Below are 20,383 nucleotides of genomic sequence, written 5' to 3' on the forward strand. Positions count from 1 at the left end.
GTCGGATTCCTCTTTAGTATCAAATCTACAAGGAATACTGGTATTACAGTTACACTGTAAGCGTGTTCAAGAAACTGTTGAATTACTATCACAAGCAGACTGCCAAGGGCCGTGATACTCTGTAATCACCTTATTACCATAATCGACGTTGAACCAGCGACCTTTTTCGAGATTCAAAATTATATCTTCTGGTTTAAAAAGAGATGGTGATAATCTACGCATTTCGAGCCGGTTAAACGTAACATTTTTATTAGTGATACTAGTTGTCGGTTGTTGGTCGTTGTCACTATCAATGACAACCACTGATGTCGATAGTTGTGGTTCAAGTTAATGTTATTCGTCTGAATAAACGTAATAAACACGGTTGTGACAAATTGCACCACCGCTCCAAACGTGTGTCGGGGTAAAAACAGGCCATTGCTGGCGAGCGATCACGTAAATATCGTACAAGTTTCCAAGAAAGCAGATTTGCTTGGCGATCGAATGTTAGTAGGTTAACGATTTCCTTATAATTTATTTCTGATTAGAGACAGCCCCAGTGTCTTAATACTTTTCAACTGCTGACTATTCAGAAATACAGTTGATGATTAAAGCACCTTTATACTTGTGACACGAGTGAACAATATCGTTGTTACAAATCCTTAGGTCTGCTGAAACAATATTTTGTTCGGATACATCTCTAAAAAAGATCAGTGTTTGTGAAACACTTTGTCAAATACGTCTTCAAGCTTTTGAGGACTCCCTATCGGTCTTCTTTGGTCATAGACATTCTTTCGCCGGCATCATCGTTGTCACTGGTAACTACGGTGTTTAGACGAAGAGTCGGCATGATCGGTTCACGACCTTTGTAGTAGACGGTCTCCCACAGAATATCTCTCGGATCATTATTTTTTATTTTTGCTAAAGATTTTAACCTATTAAGAGTGCATTCTAAAATCCACTTTCACTGTTTATGCCGATTATCACGGGTGAGTTAAAACTTGCATTCGCACTCTGTTCGCATTACTGACTCGTACTCAATAGCGGAAATTTTAAGTTCTCTTAATCTTTTACCATAAAAAAACAGCAGGGACAGAAATTCCGAAATTTTTCACAAAATGATAACGTTTCCAGCTAAGTCTTTATATTCTTTCATGTTCAACACAAAACTGGCCTATGTCAATGAAATTTGGGCATGAGTAACCTGGATATATAATTATAGCACACTCACGCGAACCACGAATTGTTACTTCATCTAATATCTCGCTGAAATTTCATTGATGTCGTAACATCTATTGTACACCACAGGTCATTTTTAAAAATCATCAAATAATAATGCGTAAAATTATTTTAAACATTTCTATTGATATGGCTGCAACAGGTCTAAGGGTTAATTGCAACATTTTCACTGTTTCCTCTTCGCTTTGAACTCTATGAAGACTGTTAAACCTATGTTCGTTTTGAGCAGTTTCTAGTTGCTTATCTTTTGGAAATTCAATATGGCTGCCTATCGTTAATTGCAGTTATGATAAGTTAAAACGCTGACCATCAGCAAAAATACAGGCATAGCTTGATAATGATATCGTTTTTATACGAGTCAATTTAAAAAAAAATTAAATCGTCCAGAGACTTCTAACGATTGTGGTCCAACTGGTTGTAGTAAATCCGTTTTTGTACAAAAGTTCATCTGTAGCATAAGCCATATAAGCAATGCACGATTCTTGAGAAGGGTTACCACAAAGTGATGATTATTCGACCGATCAAATGCCAAAATAAATTATTATTGATGATCTTATTCGTAAATTATCAAGTAGCTTAATTATTGATTTTTTAGAAAAAGGTGTCATCATCGTAATTTAAGTGTTATACTTATTGCACAAAATTTATTTTATTAAGGGAAAGGTCAGAGAGACATTTCTTTGAACGCTAACTACATTACAGTTTTAAAAAATCCGTGCGATCGCTCACACATGTACGAAAAGGAGAGTTTCATATAATACTGCCTAGTAATAGCAGTATGCTTTATTTTGCGAATAATAGCACAACACATTGTATCACACAATTGTCACCACCTCTCAGATTACCTAGTAAGTGGGGCGTGACTTCAGAAGAAATAAGTATCCTTATGAATTTTTTAAATGTACCTGTAAAATACATAGGTTCTTCGTTTACACTTATACATAACGCCGATATTCTAGATTTTGACGAAAAAAATATTGTTTCACGAACTTTTAAAAACATCAAAAATTATGACGCATCAGTGCCTAAAGGCGTGTATCAAACACTTCAGCATCTATTTGATGAATTAAATGTCTTGAAAATCGTAAAGAACCACATATAATGGTCTCTAAATCATGGTGGTTATGTTGACACCACACTGATTTGCGATGAGAAATGTAGCGGCGCCCACCTAGTTCAGAAATCGCAGAATCTTCACCAGATTCTTGGATTTCCAGTCAAAGATAAGCTTGAGTTATTAGCTTTTATACATAGTACGCAGCCAGCTAATATATTCGCATTGTCACCATATAGTTTATTTGTTTACACTAATATTTGAAAGAATTATATAACCAGAGATGTAAAAACGTGTCTATTACGCATTTAACCGTTCTGTGACGTTACATTTCAAGAGATTGAAATAAATGTGTATCAAGAAATTGTATATGACATGCCCAAGGTTGGCTTCGGGCAAAGTGGTTACAGCGGAATCAGTCAAATTTACATTGGAACACCTCACCGGAGTGGTCATGGTATTGGGAATTTTTTGAGAGGCATCTTTAGAAGTGTTCTTCTCTTTTCAGAAAACAGAGCAAAAGTTATTGGTAAAGAAGTCTTAAAATCAGGCGTCAATATAGGACACGATGTCCTTAATAATGGCGTGGCGATTGCAAAATTGAGTGAAAAACGAAGACAAAGTAAGCAAGAGAAGCACGACACGTTGCAGATATATTTAAATCATAATAATGGATTTCCTTTATGATGATTCTTGTGCGTATGCAAAGGCAGAACGAGAATTATTTCCTATATTGCCTATACAAACGACAACTGAAGATTCTCAACTGGTCTTTTACAAGCCTATTTTGTCGTTGACAGATAATTTTCCGATTAAATTTGTTGTTTGAGGTCAAGGTGTATATAAATACGTAGATCTTGTGCATACGATGTTAAATTTAATGATCGAAATTACATTACGCAATGCATCTGTAGATAAAAGTGATCCCAAAAATGTTGCAGATATTGATGTTGGGCCTATAAATAATTTCATGCACTCTATGTTTAACCAAGCTCACGTTCATTTCAACCACAAATGTGTATCGCCACCTAATAATTTATATGCTTATAAAGCTTATAGTGACACACTTATAAGTTATAGTCGTGAAACAAAAAATTCACATCTAATTACTGTTGGGCGGTCTCAAGACACACCTAAAAAAATAGCTAGTTTTACAGGCGATATTAAAGGCTTGGAAAAACGATAACAATATTCATCACATGGTAAACTTTTTGATTTTCTTGGAAATTTACAATGCGATGTATTCCATCAAGGAATGTTTTTTAAAAAACGGTGTTATAACCCGTTTACGACTAACAAAATCTTGTGATTCCTTTCGTTTGATGAATGCCTCGGACATTAAGTGCAAAGTTGACATAACTAATGAATCGTTGATAATGCACTGTGTAAAAATATAGCGTAGCACTTTGCTGTCTCATGCCCGGGTTTCACTGATGCCGCCTTCAACGTGTTGCAGCCATTAACGCTGACGCGACGCTGAAGTACACGTGCTCTGTTACTGCTCCTTCTGTTTTCTCATTAAATAATTATTCTAAGCTCTATCCAAGTTCATAAACGCTTTGTTAAGCTTTACTAGTGTTAATAATTCATTGTTAACGTGATAAATGGTTTATTTATTTATAAAAAATTCATTAGAATAGAGTTCATTTTTTATTAAAATTATAATTAAGCTCGATAAAAGTGTCTTTCGTGTTAGTTCTCCCCCCCTGAGCACATTCTACGGCGTGACTCAGCTGCTATCATTACTTGGCTTTAATTAGACATTCTGGACTACTCGCAATTTACTTACAATAAAAACACCTCTACAACCAGATTTTACTAAAAACTCTCTCAGGAGTTATTCTCAGGAACAGGAATACATTTTCTAAACGAAGGAAACGGTATTAGTCGTACTGATTACCGAAGTGATTATTGTTTTTTCGCGTCTGATTTGACACCTGATCTTTCTGCAAATAGCAATTCACACTGGAATTTGATTACATACAATAGTGTGCGTCTAGAGGTACGTTTTGATTACGCGTTGGCTTTAACTATAAACTGTGTCATATATGCAGAGTTTTAAAATATACTTGAAATTAATTTATCGCGCTAAATTATTATGGAGTTTTTTTGATAAGTATATTATGTAGCTCAGTATCGAGCTAAGTGTTGTTTTTGTGACACTTGTCAGACGTCATAAACAGTTCTTGATTAAAACGAAGTTTGTGGCTGATATTGGAGGATTCTTCAATAATGACGCTGATTTTTTACCAAAAGAAATTGCTTCAATTGCTTCAGAGGCAAACGGTATTGGTCACTGGATAATTTCTCCAGAATTTTCATATTTATTAGTATCCAGTTAAAAAACCATTTATCAACATCACCTGTTTTGGAAAATAATTCGTCAACTAGTGATTAACCGTCTGACAGCAAGACCCTGAAATGCTTTAACAATTGCAGAGCATGTTATGAATGCACTGCAGATTTTAGAAGTCTTACAGCATATACCGGATCATACTATAGGTGTATATCCAGCCGACAAAATTCCAAAGGTGTGAACGAAACCGACGGCTTTTGTTGTTAATACAGATAGACACAAGTAACCAGGGTGACACTAGGTTGCCCTGTAGGTTAATAGAGATGGAGTCAGCTGCTACTTCGACAGCTATGGATTGTCACTAATTATTCCATAACACCTTAGACGATTGAGAGATATTGCAAATACTTTCGGAACACCGTCAAGCGTTTACAACAAGAAGATTTTCAAGTTTACGGCCAATATTGTATCATGTTTTCACATGCTATGTCTGTTAATTATCCACTTAGTGAATTTTTATCTGGCTTCAGTAGACAATATTCCGAAAACGATATGTTATGTAATTTCGACAGATGGACAGGGATGAGCGGATCTTCGATAGAGAATGTAAAAATGTGTGATTTATATAAAGATAATAACAAAATTTTATTGAAAGAAAATTATTGAAAAATTATAACAACAATTTAAACGTTACCAACAGATGATTTCTTTCACTCCGGTCGAGATGAATTACAATTAATTGGTCCTTAGTCGATGCTCCAGTCAGCGTAATTATTCACTTTTACTTGCGAATGAATTTAAATATCAATTTAAAAATAATTTGACGATCAAATAAACTTCATACAAAAATTTACAAATTTTGAAATATTATCAATACAATACTCAAAACAAAACAAGACTTATGATTTCAAAAGATGTTCCACGACGATCTGATCTCGATCTTACTTTTTCGACAATTGACTGATGCATCAAACCTTACGTATTTATTTAGTCGAATGTGACATAAGTAGAAGTTCCTTGCTTCATGCGCACACAAGTCCCTTTGAATGGTCTTTCCTTTTTTGGAAAGCCAATGCTCTTGTTACGTCACGTACTCTTTTTTTAAAATTTTATTGCTTTTCGCCACGTGGGTTTTCCAAAAGCAATAAAATATCTAAAAGATGATTTTCTCAACTATTCATCGAAACCCTTTCTATTTTAACGAAATCGTAAGAAAACTCAAAAAATAACTTAAGTGATAATCGTTGACCTCACTCCTTAAGGTTTATTGCTATCCATTTTCAGCTTCTCTTAAAATATATTTTAAATAATTATGTGAAATAATTTAGATACATTCAGACATCACAGATATAATTGTAAGTGAATATTATGAAACCTTAAAAAAAAAAAATTTTTTTATGTAAAGAAAATGTTTTCATAGGTAAAGGACTCAAATTTCATCAAACGTGTCTATAGAGAAATTGTCACATGTTTTGATAAACATTACATATAAACAAAAATAATATACATTTCTCATTATGAGTTTCTATATATTACATTTACGATAATTATTGGCACGTATTTTTAGTTATCTGACCACTGGTCTCTCTTCTCTGTCAGCGTTATATTTTTTCTTCCTGCTACACAATTTCGTTGCGGTGTCCATGACGTGGTTAATCGTCTACTTATTGTTTTTTTTCACCAGGTATGCGTTGAACTCTCGATCGCAATATTCTTTTCAAGTGAGTGATTGCAGTGCCTCCATTTTTCTTCCAGTATAATTTTCTGTAGCAGACTCGAACTCTTTGCATGCTCTTAATACTTCAGATTCATGTTTGAGTATAAATATATCAAATTACTTTCTCTCACCCAGTGTCCAGTCTTCCTGCATCTGTATTACACCGGCTTTTACTCCGGCTTACACTCTTCCATGATGTTCACGTGCACTATCTCTAACTTCGGTAGCTCATTGTGCGTCTTTAGTAGACACCTGACCTTAAAAACCAATGCCAGAACTTAGTGCATGTACAATATATTCCATTACAACTAGATAACCTCATCCAAAGTATGAGTTCGAGAGCTTTCGTTAAGAATATTATTGAATACTAGATGGTAAGTAAAAATATTATTGAATTAAGTTAATTAAGTTAAAAATATTATTGAATGCTAGATGGGAACTAAAAATAATAGAAAAACCAAATAAAGTATTTATTGATAGATTTTTTATAATAAGTTTTTTTTTTCATGATGTTCTACCTACTGACGCCTTAATAAATATCCTGATTTATTTGGAATCAAAAAACAACTACCTATGAATTAATATACTCTGACATGACTATTTTCAATTTGTTATGACTGTTAAATAAAAAAAAAGCTGATCACAACGGAGCACTGTTATATTTTCAGATGATATCTATTATATAAATTTAGTAGCTCGGATAACACGTGGATTGTAATGTAGTTTTAATATACGTTTTAACCGAAATAAAAATTTTCTCATATCATACGGTGTAACTCCAATCTGTCTGCAAAAAATCTTTTTTTATAGCATCTAGATAACTAAATATTTTACAATATTGGAACTATGCCATAGTTTCGCACGTCTCTCATCACATAATGTAAACTAGATATCTGAATACTGAAGGATAAACCGTCAACGTGAATCCTGGATCTCAAAACAATTACGCAAACGATTTGTGAATACTTGAGAAGAAAAGTAAGTCACCAATTACAATATAAATTCAACTATGAAATCGATCATCCATACAAAAAAAAAAAATAATTGAATATATGTGTTCGAACATATGCATATATACATCAAAATAGTTACAAAGGACCTATCCATATTTGGATGTTTGTTCGTACACCTAAACATATTTTTCTCCTAGAAAAAAACAACTATTATTGTACACTTTGGAACTACTAAAAAAATTGGACCTTGAAAAGATGGGCGTTGACAGTTACAAAAATTATGAATTTGGCTAACTGTGTGTCGGACTCAAGATAGGATTCATAAAAGAAATACGTCACTCATAACAAATAATATACAAATAATGTAAATATTGATATTACTAATATTTGACGTTAATTATTGAGACATACCTTGTTTATATTTACTGTACGGACACCTTCAAATTGATTATACTGCTCCTAAAATTAAAAATTTGAAAAAATTTAGTACCAGGAAAATTTTCATAAGTCAAAAATTTGTTATCAAGGTAACCTAAAAAGAAGGTCGATTCAAGGAGAAAGTAAAATTTTACATCGAATCAATTTTCATGTTGGATATTAATGTCAGGAAATATAAATAAGACGTTATACTCGAGTAGAGCTTGGCTTGTAGTCCACTAACCCAAACTGATATTTAAGGGCTGATTATGCCATGATGCTAAAAAATTTTTGACGATGGATTTCCTGGAAGTAGTAATGCATCGTATGTACGACTCTCCACGATTAAAAAAGTCTGTATTGTCCCTTTGTCGGAAGTTTCAACAGGTAAGACTGTGACTTTCAGAAAATTCAAAACACCATATTTCGATGTATAGTAGGTTTTAAAAAACTAATATAAGTAAATCGCACGAAAAATGTACATCAAATTCGATTTTCAAAATCGAGGAAATATCGGTTTATGAGATCTACTTTACAAACTGTACATAAATAAAAAAATGGTTTAATGGCAACTGTTGCGAAGAAAAGTTTTTTTGGTAATTTGACCGATAACCGTTACTACTAAACTAGGTTTCTATTCTAACAAAAAAAAATGTTTAGATGATGAGGAAAACGAGCCCTTACGAATTAAAAAGTAATACTATCAGACAAGGCATAAAAAACTAGAGATAAGTAAGACTCCAAACGTTCATTAATTCGAAAAAAATCTTCCCGCTACAAACGATCGAACAAGTTATTAAAATCTGCCAAAAACAGATGTCGTTTGATATCGGTGAAAAACGGCGCCACGTCACTGTTGTTTGAAAATCCGATATTAAATAAAACAACATAAAATTGTTTTTATCAATTGTTTAATAAAAAAATTACGTAAGTGTACGTAAGAAATTGTAGATCGAATGTTTGATCAAAATATTAAAAAACATTTTGTAGCATCAATCTTATTCAGAATTTTTCTTCAAGTATTTAACGTATCCTACTAAAACTGCCATCATTGGATGGAAGTAAAACTTTCCGCCATGTACACTGATATGAACAGTAATGAATTGAAAGAATTGATGGACGGAAATTGGAAACCATTCATTTTTCAGACAATTAATAGAATCTCCTATTCATTATAAATAATCGATGTGGCATGATTGCGAAAGAAAAAGTAATAAATTTATGTGTATAAATGGAAACAGTGAAAATTTGAATTTTAATGTGAGATTTGATATATACTCATTTAGAGCGATTACTATCGTAATTAATGACATGTTTGATTACATTTATTCACATGAGTAATATTTTTTATCAGTTAAACAAAGAAAAAAATCCCGTTAAAAGAATTCAAATTAATTGCATAGATTCCGTTTTTGATCATTTATAATAAATTCAGTTGTCATTTTCTTTATCTTTTTCAGTCAGTTATAAATAAACATTACTATCCATATCCAGAAATTAAATAATTTTTCGTTTTACATCATTTATATTTTAAGATAATCCTTAAATAGATAATAATATTTGTATTTTTTATCAATATCAACGTAAGAAATACATAAACCATTCATTCGCTATATTTATACATTGGGAGTATACCTATATATATCGTGGAAAAATTCTGGCCACGAGAGAGAGGTCCGCGTTAGATGGCATTTAGGTAAGGATGACAAAGAAGAGGCTAGAAATCGAGTTGAAATGTGCGAAAAACGGAATTAGGGGCGTGGCCTAATCTGTATTTTGATAAATACTCAATGAATAAATCTCATTTTAGATTTAAATGAAAGCTTACAGTCATTATTAATTGTATATTGAAAATTATTCCGTAATGTTAATTAGTTATCGAGATATTTGCAATGAAACATTGCGTCGTGACGTCACGCGCGAACTTTTCAAGTAACGTGTTACTCGGCACAGTAAATATGAGCCGCGAGAGCGCGCTAATTTGACGAGGGGCAATAGATGGATAATGAGCAGAATGTGCAGGTAATGTGGCGCCGAGTATCTACCGCTACTCTAGATAAAACAGAGAACCATACATTTTTAAATGAAATTTTCTTCATTATATATAAGATTATTTAAACAAACAAAAAATACTTTCAATCTTGTCTTCGTTACGATTGTTTATCAAACATTTTCAATAACAATTGCCTGGAAATGAAAGAAAAAAATAGTTCAATACTTTTCGAGAAAAAATATGAAAATTCACCAGGTACTCTGATTAGAAGTTGGTAACGTTATTCTGACAGCAAGGGCATAAGTATTGAAAATAAAGTTCATAAGTTTTTTTTTATCTGAAAGACGAAATTGTCCAACACAATAAAATATCCACTCTTTTAAGAAAAAAAAAATCTTAGTTGCTTTAATGATATCAAGCATATCATGTTGAGTTAATTTTAGACATTCAAGTAAAAAAATTCAACGATTTCAATTGACGTTCATTCAGCTGAAGTGACATTCATACATTTTTTAGTGACTACAATTTGTGCAATGTATATATTGTTGAAAGATAGTGCTGAAAAATGAAGATTATTATATTTTTTATAATCCTAACTCTCTCATTGCTCTGTTCTGGCACACTCATTTCTATCCTGACCAGCTACGCATATCCAAGGTCGAAATTTTGTCAACAATGTCAATTAGGTGACAATTATGGTCTGGTAAATTGTCTAGTAGGTCCTGTTTTTTATTCTCATATTTGATTCGTTTGTACTGTTTTGTATGCTAACGATAGCTATTCATTCACCTATATATACATGTAAGTGATTTACCACTTACTCACTCTCTGAGTATAAGATCTTGAAGACTATCCTTCCAATTGACTTGATATCTAACGTAGTTATACGTTACCCGACATAATAACCCACGAGGAAAAAATTCCAACTACATCCTATCCAAAATATTTTTTTTACCAATCATCAATAATTTATCAGTGATTACAGATACCAACCCTAAGTTAATAGTAGCTATAGTAACAATTGCCGCGGTATCTGCGTCTATGGTAACCACGTCTGTGGGAACCATTACCACACTAACTTTCGATCTGTAACAAAATTGAAGCAGCAAAAAATTTAACATTTTCTCGAAAAATTTCCAAATTTGTTGGTATTAAAAACAAATAAAATTTTAATCATACATGTGCTTATGAATAACTCAAGAAAATATATCATAGTACATGTAACAGTCAAACCGAAACGGTATTCTTTAGAATTAAAATGTGTTCTTTACTTCTTTTTATAGAAATTCTTCAACACAACATACGTAATGCTTATAAATTTAAACTATTCACTATTCTACATTATTTTTTTTACACAATTCTATCAGTCCACTTGATCATTTTCTATATTTTTTTCAGATAAGAATAAATTTAATCAAAAAATTTCTCATAAAATAAGAGTAAAATTATTATTTTTATGCAATTTTTTTGACAAAGTACATACTTTATGACCCAACTTTCTTTTAAATTCACGGAATAAAAAAAATACAAAACTTACATAATTGCGCAAATCATCTTATCTACATATGAAAAAGCGATCAGACATCAGTTACATCACATACAACAATCACTAATTTATAATTTTAATTTTTCATTACCAGCTAAACCTGACGTAGATTGAGTTTAAATACATTGTATGTTAAATGGTATAAAAAATACACAAAAATTCACTTTTTAACATAAATATTGTATATTTCTATCTTAGGCATTGAATAATTATTCGGCTATCAAACATACGGTGTGTAGAGCATGTATCTAATAGGGTAAACAAATTAATAAATTTAGATTATTCCAGAAAACATTGAAATTTTTGAGATTAATTATAACAGTTTTACTGGTTTTTATTTTGGTATTTCCTAGATCTTTTCCGAAATTTTCTTAAAATAAAATTCGTTTCTATCCATGTTACATAGTCAGTATCTTTGCTTCGTTGAAACAAACATCCTGTTGGATTCTCTGAACAAAAATGAATCTCAATTCATTCTTTATTTATTTAACAACTTAGTTTTAAGTTTAGGAAATATAAACACGTGTATTTTTAATACACATCTGTAAGGACTCCAAACTATTCCTCTTCATTTTATTACTCTTTTTATTATATAATCTTAAGTACTTGGGTCAGTCAAAGGACCCTTTGATTTTATTTAATATTATGCTACATACTGCAGACATCTGTAAATATGAACGAAGAAGAGAGGATTGGTTGTTTTTACTGTAGAGTAATGTTTAAGAACATTTTTAGTTAGTCTTAGAAAAGTATCTGAAGAATACAGATGAACTTCTCAGCACAATCCGCTATCGTTTAATAAAGAATCCATAAGTATTTTAAACTACAAAATAAATTCAGTCTATATTGAATTAATATTCCCTGATCATAATCCTGAATTTCCAACACATCCCGTCCGTAAAACATTTAATCATAACGTAGCTCTGCTTCTTGAGTGTACATTGAACCAATTTAATTCTTATTAACGTAGAAAAGAGTGGAGGAATTACGGACGAGGGGTAATAGCGAATGCGTTGGTTTGGCTATGTTAGAAAGGATAGAAGATATTCCCAGTGATGCAATTGTGATTCGATTCCGAACGGAGTGCGGAACAACGAGTAGTGAAGCAACAACGCACTCAATGTTAGCTCTCCGTTTTTTTTCGTGATGCTAACTTAAAAAAAAAGTATGGTTCCGGGTTACTGTGTCTGTTTGGTTATGACGGAAGATTCAAGTTGAGTAATCCCGATTGATCGTAATTACCCCTGAAAAATCGAATAATTGTCTTTTCTTTTATGATGTTTGTCCAGCAGTTGAATGCGATACGCTGAAAATAACGATAAATTAAGATAAAACTCATTTGTGAAAGTTTCTTTGTATGTTTCTCTGCCATCGGACCGGTACCTTTACAAACGTATTTATACTAGCTCAAATATGTTCCAGATGCCACGAAATTACCAAAAAAAAGCCGGATACCAAATAAAAATTAAAAGACTCAGAAAAAGCTATTTGAGTTGTCAAGAACAAAAAACTATTATTCGGAAAGTCAGCTGCTACTTATTCTGTTCAAAAAAGTACTATTACGATCATCATAAGGAAAAAGTTATAAGAGAACCAAAAAATGGAAAAAATGCTCTATTTTTTGAAAAACATAAAAAGGAGTTAGAAAAACATGTCATAAGATGCGATCTACGGATTTAAGAAGAGACATTCTAGTATGTATATTGCGGACAGGTGAAAATATACAGTGCTGCGGAGGCGTACTAAAGATCGAAAGTTTTGGTCGCTCTGATAGAATATGCCATTAACCGCCTTTTTAATTAACATTGAAAGAAACGTTCTTCTAATACTATAAAAAATCTAAGAAAATCCTGAACATTTCAGAATTATTTTCTGAACATTTGACAACCGAAATTGTAGGAAAATATCAATTTTTTAAATTATCTAAATTTTCTCAAAATTCATTACGTGAATTTCGTACCCTTACATCTTTGTAGTTTAATTGCATATTTAATAGCCAATTCAAAGGCAGGCAGGATTTTTTCTGCTGAACTTAACATATCTTTTTGACTTTCTATATTAGATACAAATTCATTAAGGCAGTATCTTTATTTTTAACAATAACCAAATCTTTAAATCGAGTCAACTGGACTAAATAATAATCTTTTCAACTCAATCCACAATTAACCTCGAATTGACAAGTACGAGAACGAACCAACCCTTACGGATTTTCTTCAATATCACAAAATATTTTTAACTTACTACAAATTTATCTTTTAACCCATTTCCTTCTTATCTCAATAACTTCCAAGTTCCGCCGGGAGCTTTCGATGTTTAGGTTTTATCAGATCTAGTCCAAGCTGTTCTGGACTCCCTTCTCTATGAACTGGAGATCTGATTTGCATCCTTCTTAGTGGCATCTTCTTAGCTCTTCACTCTCACCAAGATGGTAACACTCGGCTGTCCATGAGCTCAGCTCACAATTGGCTCTTTTTAAATCTGTTCTTCTAAAATTCTCTCTTCAATCTCTTCCTTCTTTTGATATTTTTCTTCCTCCAATGAAGGATGTCTTTGATTTGTCAAATCATATTTCTTATTGGTGGCTATCTTTACGTGCCTTCTCCAAGATTTTCATATGGAGGGGTCACTTAAAGCTAATGTGCTCCAAAACCTAATGTCTAAACTCAAAACATAATCCTTCGACTTCTTCTACACTTTCATCTCCTTCTTGGATTCGCATTTTACTGACAACGGCCTCGTGACTACAGCCTTTAGGGCTAGAACATCTTCCAGCAGGGGAAAGCTGCAGGGTGACTCGTGGCTTTTGGTCCTCTACTCTACTATAGTCTCTTAACTCTGGTCTCAATAATCCATATGGTTGATAAATTTACTTGCTGATCTAAACTCTGCTTTTTCTTGTGTTATTGAGACTTCTATCACTAATTTTAATAACTAACTGGATTCCTTAGTCTTGGTTTGCATTAATAAATTGACAATTAACTCAACGAACTCATAACTAACTATCATACGCCACAAGTACGAATAAAAATATTATAATTCGGAATGAAATATACAAAAATAACTCAAGGTAACTATTATAAAATACTTTCAAATATACATAATAAAACAATAAAAAGATTCCTGGGCGTGCGAAAAATAATTGTAGTTAAAGATATGTATATTCGACTCGAAAAAATGAATATAATTGCTTCAGTGAGCTTTAAATAACTACATTTTTTTATAGTTTCTTGTTGGGACCAATCACCAATTTTTTTTTGAGAAACCGTCTATGTACCTCTGATATTTACTTCTTTATTGGTTTCTCAACATATAAAATTATTTTAGGGAAACCATTTAGAACTTTATGGATTTTTTTTACAATAATTCTGATTGCAGATTCATTATTAAATTACTCATTTTTTGATTACTGTTCTGACTTGGAGGGGCCCAAGTCAGTTAGTCAGGAATAATCAAAATTTCTTAATGCCGGACTTGTCCACCGGCGCTTCAGTCAACTCACTGGACCAATCATCGGGAAGTATTTCCCTCATGGCCCAGAAGGCGACTCTACGGCCCTAGTGACGCCAACAAGCACGCGGTCGAGCACTTGTGGCGTCAGTTAGCTCCAGGCAAATCACGCGGTCATCTCTGTACAACCTTTCGCAGTCGAATCGCAGATTTTTGCAGTCAGCTCACCCTTTGTAGAAAAAAGTACGGTCAAACAGACTCAGACAACTCTCACGAACATAAGTGAATCATCAAAATTACTCTCATCAGTGCCAGTGGTCCAGTATATTCAGTTGTAGTGTCTTTGGGCGCGAAGCTGAACTGGCGTCGACGCCATAGTGCCTCACGGACATTCACATATACATCGCACCCCCGAACAACTCTGGTGTATACTGTGAATGTTGCTATTCACTGTTTTTGAGACTATTTTTTTTGGTGAAAAAATAACCATCAGACAATTCATACGTGTACAAACAATTAATGTACAGTCAACTCAAAGATATGTAGTGATTATTAAGTTCTATTGATTATGTTAAGTGTTATTGTTGAATAAAAAACATCCAAACCTAGACAAATTGGTGTTTGTGAATCATTTTAAGGAACCTTCTAGCATCCAACCTCTATTCTTATTCTGCTCTTAATTCTTACAGTCCACTAGTTTTTTAGTTTGCTCGTCCGGCCGACTCGAAGTCAGAACAATTACTATTTTGCTCGTCTTGTCAGGATAATATTACCAACATGTGGAAGCTTGTCTTGCTCTGGGTGAATTTAATAATTCTTACGAGTGGCCATTTTGTTGGGGGGGAATCATTCGTCTGTCAGCAAGGCATCAACTCAAATTTTTGATTGTGATTGAATCATCCGCCATGGATTTTGTGTTAAATGATGAAGTTATGAGATTGACGGTTCAATAAAAGTATTGATTGATGACCAAATGAGAAAATGACCAGGAGTGAGAGCTTGAGTGTTTTTAGGATCATCGCTGATTGGCTTTAGAGATCTTGAGTTGAGAATCGCTTGGATTTGAGTTAGTTGTGTGATGATCTCTTCGAATGTGAAAAAAGATTTTTTTACTGTTTTCCTTAACTAAAATTTCAGTAATTTGACTACAGACTCCCACTAGCTACCCATGTGTGGTGCTACAGGTGGATTAAATGACCAGTGAATGCCATTGGTCATAATGAACTTGGAGATGACCTCATGCTTTCTAATGTATTGTGAGAATAGTCTCTGGAGTTTTATATCAGCTACTATGAAATATCTGCTACATCTAGAAAAGAATGTTTGGCATCATTCTCGTCGAAAGGTAAATGTCCTGTTGTAATCAAATAGCCGTAATTTTAAGCCGTATTTTGTCAGAGAGCAATCATTCAATAAAGAAAAAAATTTTTTGACAACGGCTTGTTGGAAAGTCACTGACTTTTGCATTTGTGCAAAATGTTTTCACTCGGGATAAATTATTACTATTATTTGAACAATATTGGACTTTTGCAACATGCGTTTTTTTCCGTTTCACCGCTCACGTAGTGAGAACGGTGATAGATAGGAGGAAAAATAAACATACTATTTTTGTATAAAACAATCACTCAAAATTTCTTCAATTTTTTTATAGGCAATACATTTGTTATAAATAACTAAAAATTCACATGATATAAAGAGAGTAATTGTAAATTTTTAACCGGCATTAGTTCTTGGAGTACAATGAGTATTCACGGATATAATCAATACAATCGGATTTTCTACAAAAATGGTATCTCTATTTTCCCTTCTATCACCGTTATAAACAAAAACAATTTATCTCTACTAAGAAATTATTCCTAATGTATTTTTCTAGGCTACTGGATTATCGGTGGCAATTAATGCTGCTGATGAATAGTCACTAACTGTTTCGACATAAACTGCATAAGCTGACATGCAGACAAATATACAGACCCAAGCTTTTCTTGTCTTGGCTCCTCTGCCTGATGATGTTTTGATTGAAAATGGTTCACAACTCAACTGAGCATGTTGAAGTCGTCTTTCTACTCGTAGAACTCCTTCGGAGTCAACGTATGCTGTGAACCTGTTGAATGACTTGGTGGAAGATTTTGATTGTTAGATAAAGTCCCGATTTCATTATGAAAATGTGATGGTGGTGATTCTACTGGCCAGTTTTCTTGATTTTTAGCTAACCAGGTGGGTCTCTTTTATCACAGCACATAATATTTAAATTGATTGGCTGTGATGCCTCTTGGAGCGCAGGATGCTAGATTCGAGTTGCTAAAAATGTGGTGTCAGTGCACGTCCATAACTAGTTCCAGTATTTGCACAACTCTGTTTCTGATAAAGTCCTTCCAGCGTACCGCATACTTCGTGAGTTTAGCTAAAATTAACACAGCTGTTAACTTTACCCTGGGGATTGTGATTTGTTTGATTGGTATTACTTCAGATTTCGCACAAAAGCGTGTGATTTTAACCCGTGTGGATGATAAATTGAATTTTAAACGGATTGCTGCAGCCATCGCAAGCTGTGAAGTATCAGAGAATCTATGAATTTCTACTGTTAAATGTTTCGTTGTATGAATCCATCATGGAATTGAAATCTTATGTAGTTGAGTGAACTCTTCTCTGATTATTAGCTAGCGATTGATGATTGATTGTAGGACTGATTTGTCCCAGCTGAGGTTATGTAGCCAGGGCTCTCGAAAAAGCATCTTAACTCAGATTGTAGTAGGTGCTACAAACCCCAAAGAATTACAAATTTAAGCTTCTTTTGAAACAACGAGGTGTTCTGAGCATGTTGACTTATGGAAGACTTAATTCAACAAAACTGTAAATGTGTCTGAACTCGGATTTCATTGAAGTCCTAGTATTTTTTTGGTGCATTTTTCAGAGGTGATTTGTTCTTGATTGACTGATGATTGTGACGTTTTTTGAAGAAGTGATTGACTATTTGACCATATCTAAAGAACAGAAACATCTATGCAACCCCGAGGGCCCGTTGCGTAAGTTGCTTTCGGATATTGATGGTCTTCATATTCAACTGATTGCAGTAACACACGAACAGCTAGATAAGGAGCCGATTTAGTGCCGTACGTTGCTGTTGTCAACTTATATGGAATAATTTTACCAGGATGAACCACTATCTGACGAAACGTTTTTCTTAGGTCAGTTGTGAATTTGTATTAATGTTGATGAATCCAAAGAAGTACATCAAAAATGCCTAAATAAATTTTTGCTCTAGTATGAGTATTGTCATTCATTAAAACTCTTGTTGAGCTCGGGCTGGATCCATTCAAGACGACTCTAAGCTTGGTAGTAGTGCTGCTTGGTCCTAAAACCCCATGATAAAGAAGAAAATATGGATGAATGTCTTAAAAGTCTTGATTGAGTGTTGGAACAAGTCTTATGTGACCGAGTTCTTCGTATTCCATCATGAATTACCCGTCGAGATTACTGAATTCAGTCGCGTTGGTTAATCTTTTCGACATTCACTTTGAACATTGACACGCGTTCGTATAGAAGTTTCCAAGAGCTGCAGGTAAAGGAATGAATAAACAGAGTGTCCTTCTCGAAGTATGATGCTCACCTAACTTCGACAGCAGATTCACAGTAATAATTGCAGACTACTCCAATGAGATACTCAGTCAACTCGCGTGCGATTTAACACCTCATCAGAAGAGCAACCAATGGGACTTTATAGAACATAACAGACAGCTCAGTCTTAGAATCATTGGGAGATGATCTATCTGTCTTTTTCCGTAAGTATTTCCTCATTTTATCTGATCCAGAATGAATGAGCACTCAGGCTAAGCACCTGAAGGTGAATTTGCTCTGACTTTTGCTATTGCTAAAAGCGCTGAAAGATTATCTTGTAGATAACTTGAAATAGTTTGACTTAAGCAGATTGCTCTAATCGATGATTGTCTGTTGAATCAAATTGATTGAACGTCACTTGATTGTTGATTTTGTGTGCCATTAGCACTACTAGTTAAATGTTGATCGATTGTCTCTTGGTCTTTTGATCTTCTGATTATTCTAGATGGCGATACTGCTTTTGAAATTGTCTTTTGGACTATTTCAACTGAATCCTCAACTCTTCTGAGGCTAAAACCTCATGCACTGGAGATCATCCTGTCAATTTGACGTTCTAGAGCAAGCTCACCAGCAAGCTTGAATGTATGTATTGATAGACCTGGAGATGGTGACGCATTATCCGGAATAATGCTTTCTGCAGTAGATCTTCTATCTAGCTGTGCTAAGGGCTCATCAATTTGCTAAATTAGACTATTGATCTCGTCCTGTTTATCATCAGGAGTAACTCTGACGTTGAGTTGATTTTTTGAAGTCTTTGATTTTTTGCCATTCCTCTCGTGTTAACAATGTGCAATTTTTCGATACTACTGACCACTTACACACTTGATTATCTGAATCAACTAAGGATTAGTTGATGAATGCCTTGTATACTTCGAAGAAAAATCGATTTTTTCGCTCACTAAACATTGATAGCACTGAACAAAACCTCTTTACAACCTAAAGATCTGATCTGGCTCGAAAGACTAATAAAATGTTGACAAAATGTCAACCTTGATTAAGCCTCGTCGGTTAGAATAAGAATATGTGTGTCGAAACAGAGCAATGAGAAAGTTAGAATTGTAAAAAATATAATAATCTTCTTTTTTCAGCCCTATCTATTAACAATATATACACTGTATAAGTTGAAGTCCCTAAAAAATGAATCAAATTCTACGCCGTCTTCACGTATACTTTACTTCTTTCGAACCTATACTTGACTAAAATGCATTGTTTAAAATTTTTTAAATGCTTTAGTTCTACTCCTTTACCTTTTATCATGCGCGCAACGCTTGACGACAGGAAGGTTTACTATGATTTCGAATTGACTTTATTATAGTTTAATTATGGTAGTAGAAATAAAGGGATTTTATTATGCTACGGATTGTATTTATTTATCACACTTACTTGATCATCTAAGATTAAAGGCAGAAATATAGCTTTTGGAACAGCTATGTTATTTGGTCCATCAGCGCGTCTGCAACAAGAAGGTACGATTGAGTCATTCATCTTTACATCAGGATTTAAGAACTGACACAATTAGAACATATAATGCAGATTCATCGATGAAAAAGTGATGACATACAGATAAACCTTCTATGATAATTAAAACGCAGTAACGGCAAACGTAAATATGTTTCATCTCTCGCCATAAACTAACTTTTAACGCGCCAATAGATGGAATTAGTCATAGTTGCTTCAAAAACTTAACCTAAAAAATGGCCCAAGCTGTGGAGAATTTATCAAAAAATGAGTTAATAATTTCAATTTTTAAATAAAAATAACGTACAACAAAAAATTAAATTTCTAACAATTACTGACGAATTAGAGAATGAGAAAAATCTTTCGATTTTTTCTTGCATTATTGGTGGAGTTACAGAATCACAGTAATTTCATTTTACTTTACGTAACAAATAATAATATTAGCACTTTCCCTGTTGACAACCTGAATAACAGATTAAAGTTCTCAAAATTGGCAATAGCAATGTTATTGTATCATACTTGTTTAAACATCAATTTTTTTTTCATTTTATCGTTTATAACATTTTTCTACTAATAATGCGTAAAAAAATCTATTCAAATCGATATGCAACGTGCGGAAAACACTTATTACTATTTATAGCAACCTTGTTGGAATTCTTTAAGAATCAT

At 33.3% G+C, this 20,383-nt stretch overlaps 1 protein-coding gene across 1 annotated transcript in view; it reads right to left on the reverse strand.

Annotated features, from left to right (window-relative positions):
* Positions 1-20,383, reverse strand: part of inaD (inactivation no afterpotential D) — a 649,339-nt gene that overhangs the window by 330,500 nt on the left and 298,456 nt on the right. Inside the window, exons 7-8 of the mRNA XM_035090055.1 lie at positions 19,640-19,709; positions 7,650-7,697 (exon numbers count right to left, since the gene is read on the reverse strand). Coding sequence (XP_034945946.1) covers positions 7,650-7,697; positions 19,640-19,709 — 118 coding nt within the window. The remainder of the gene's footprint in view (positions 1-7,649; positions 7,698-19,639; positions 19,710-20,383) is intronic.

This window comes from Chelonus insularis, unplaced genomic scaffold (assembly GCF_013357705.1).
Source record: "Chelonus insularis isolate UGA/USDA-ARS -01 unplaced genomic scaffold, ASM1335770v1 contig_72_pilon, whole genome shotgun sequence".
NCBI classification, from domain to species: domain Eukaryota; kingdom Metazoa; phylum Arthropoda; class Insecta; order Hymenoptera; family Braconidae; genus Chelonus; species Chelonus insularis.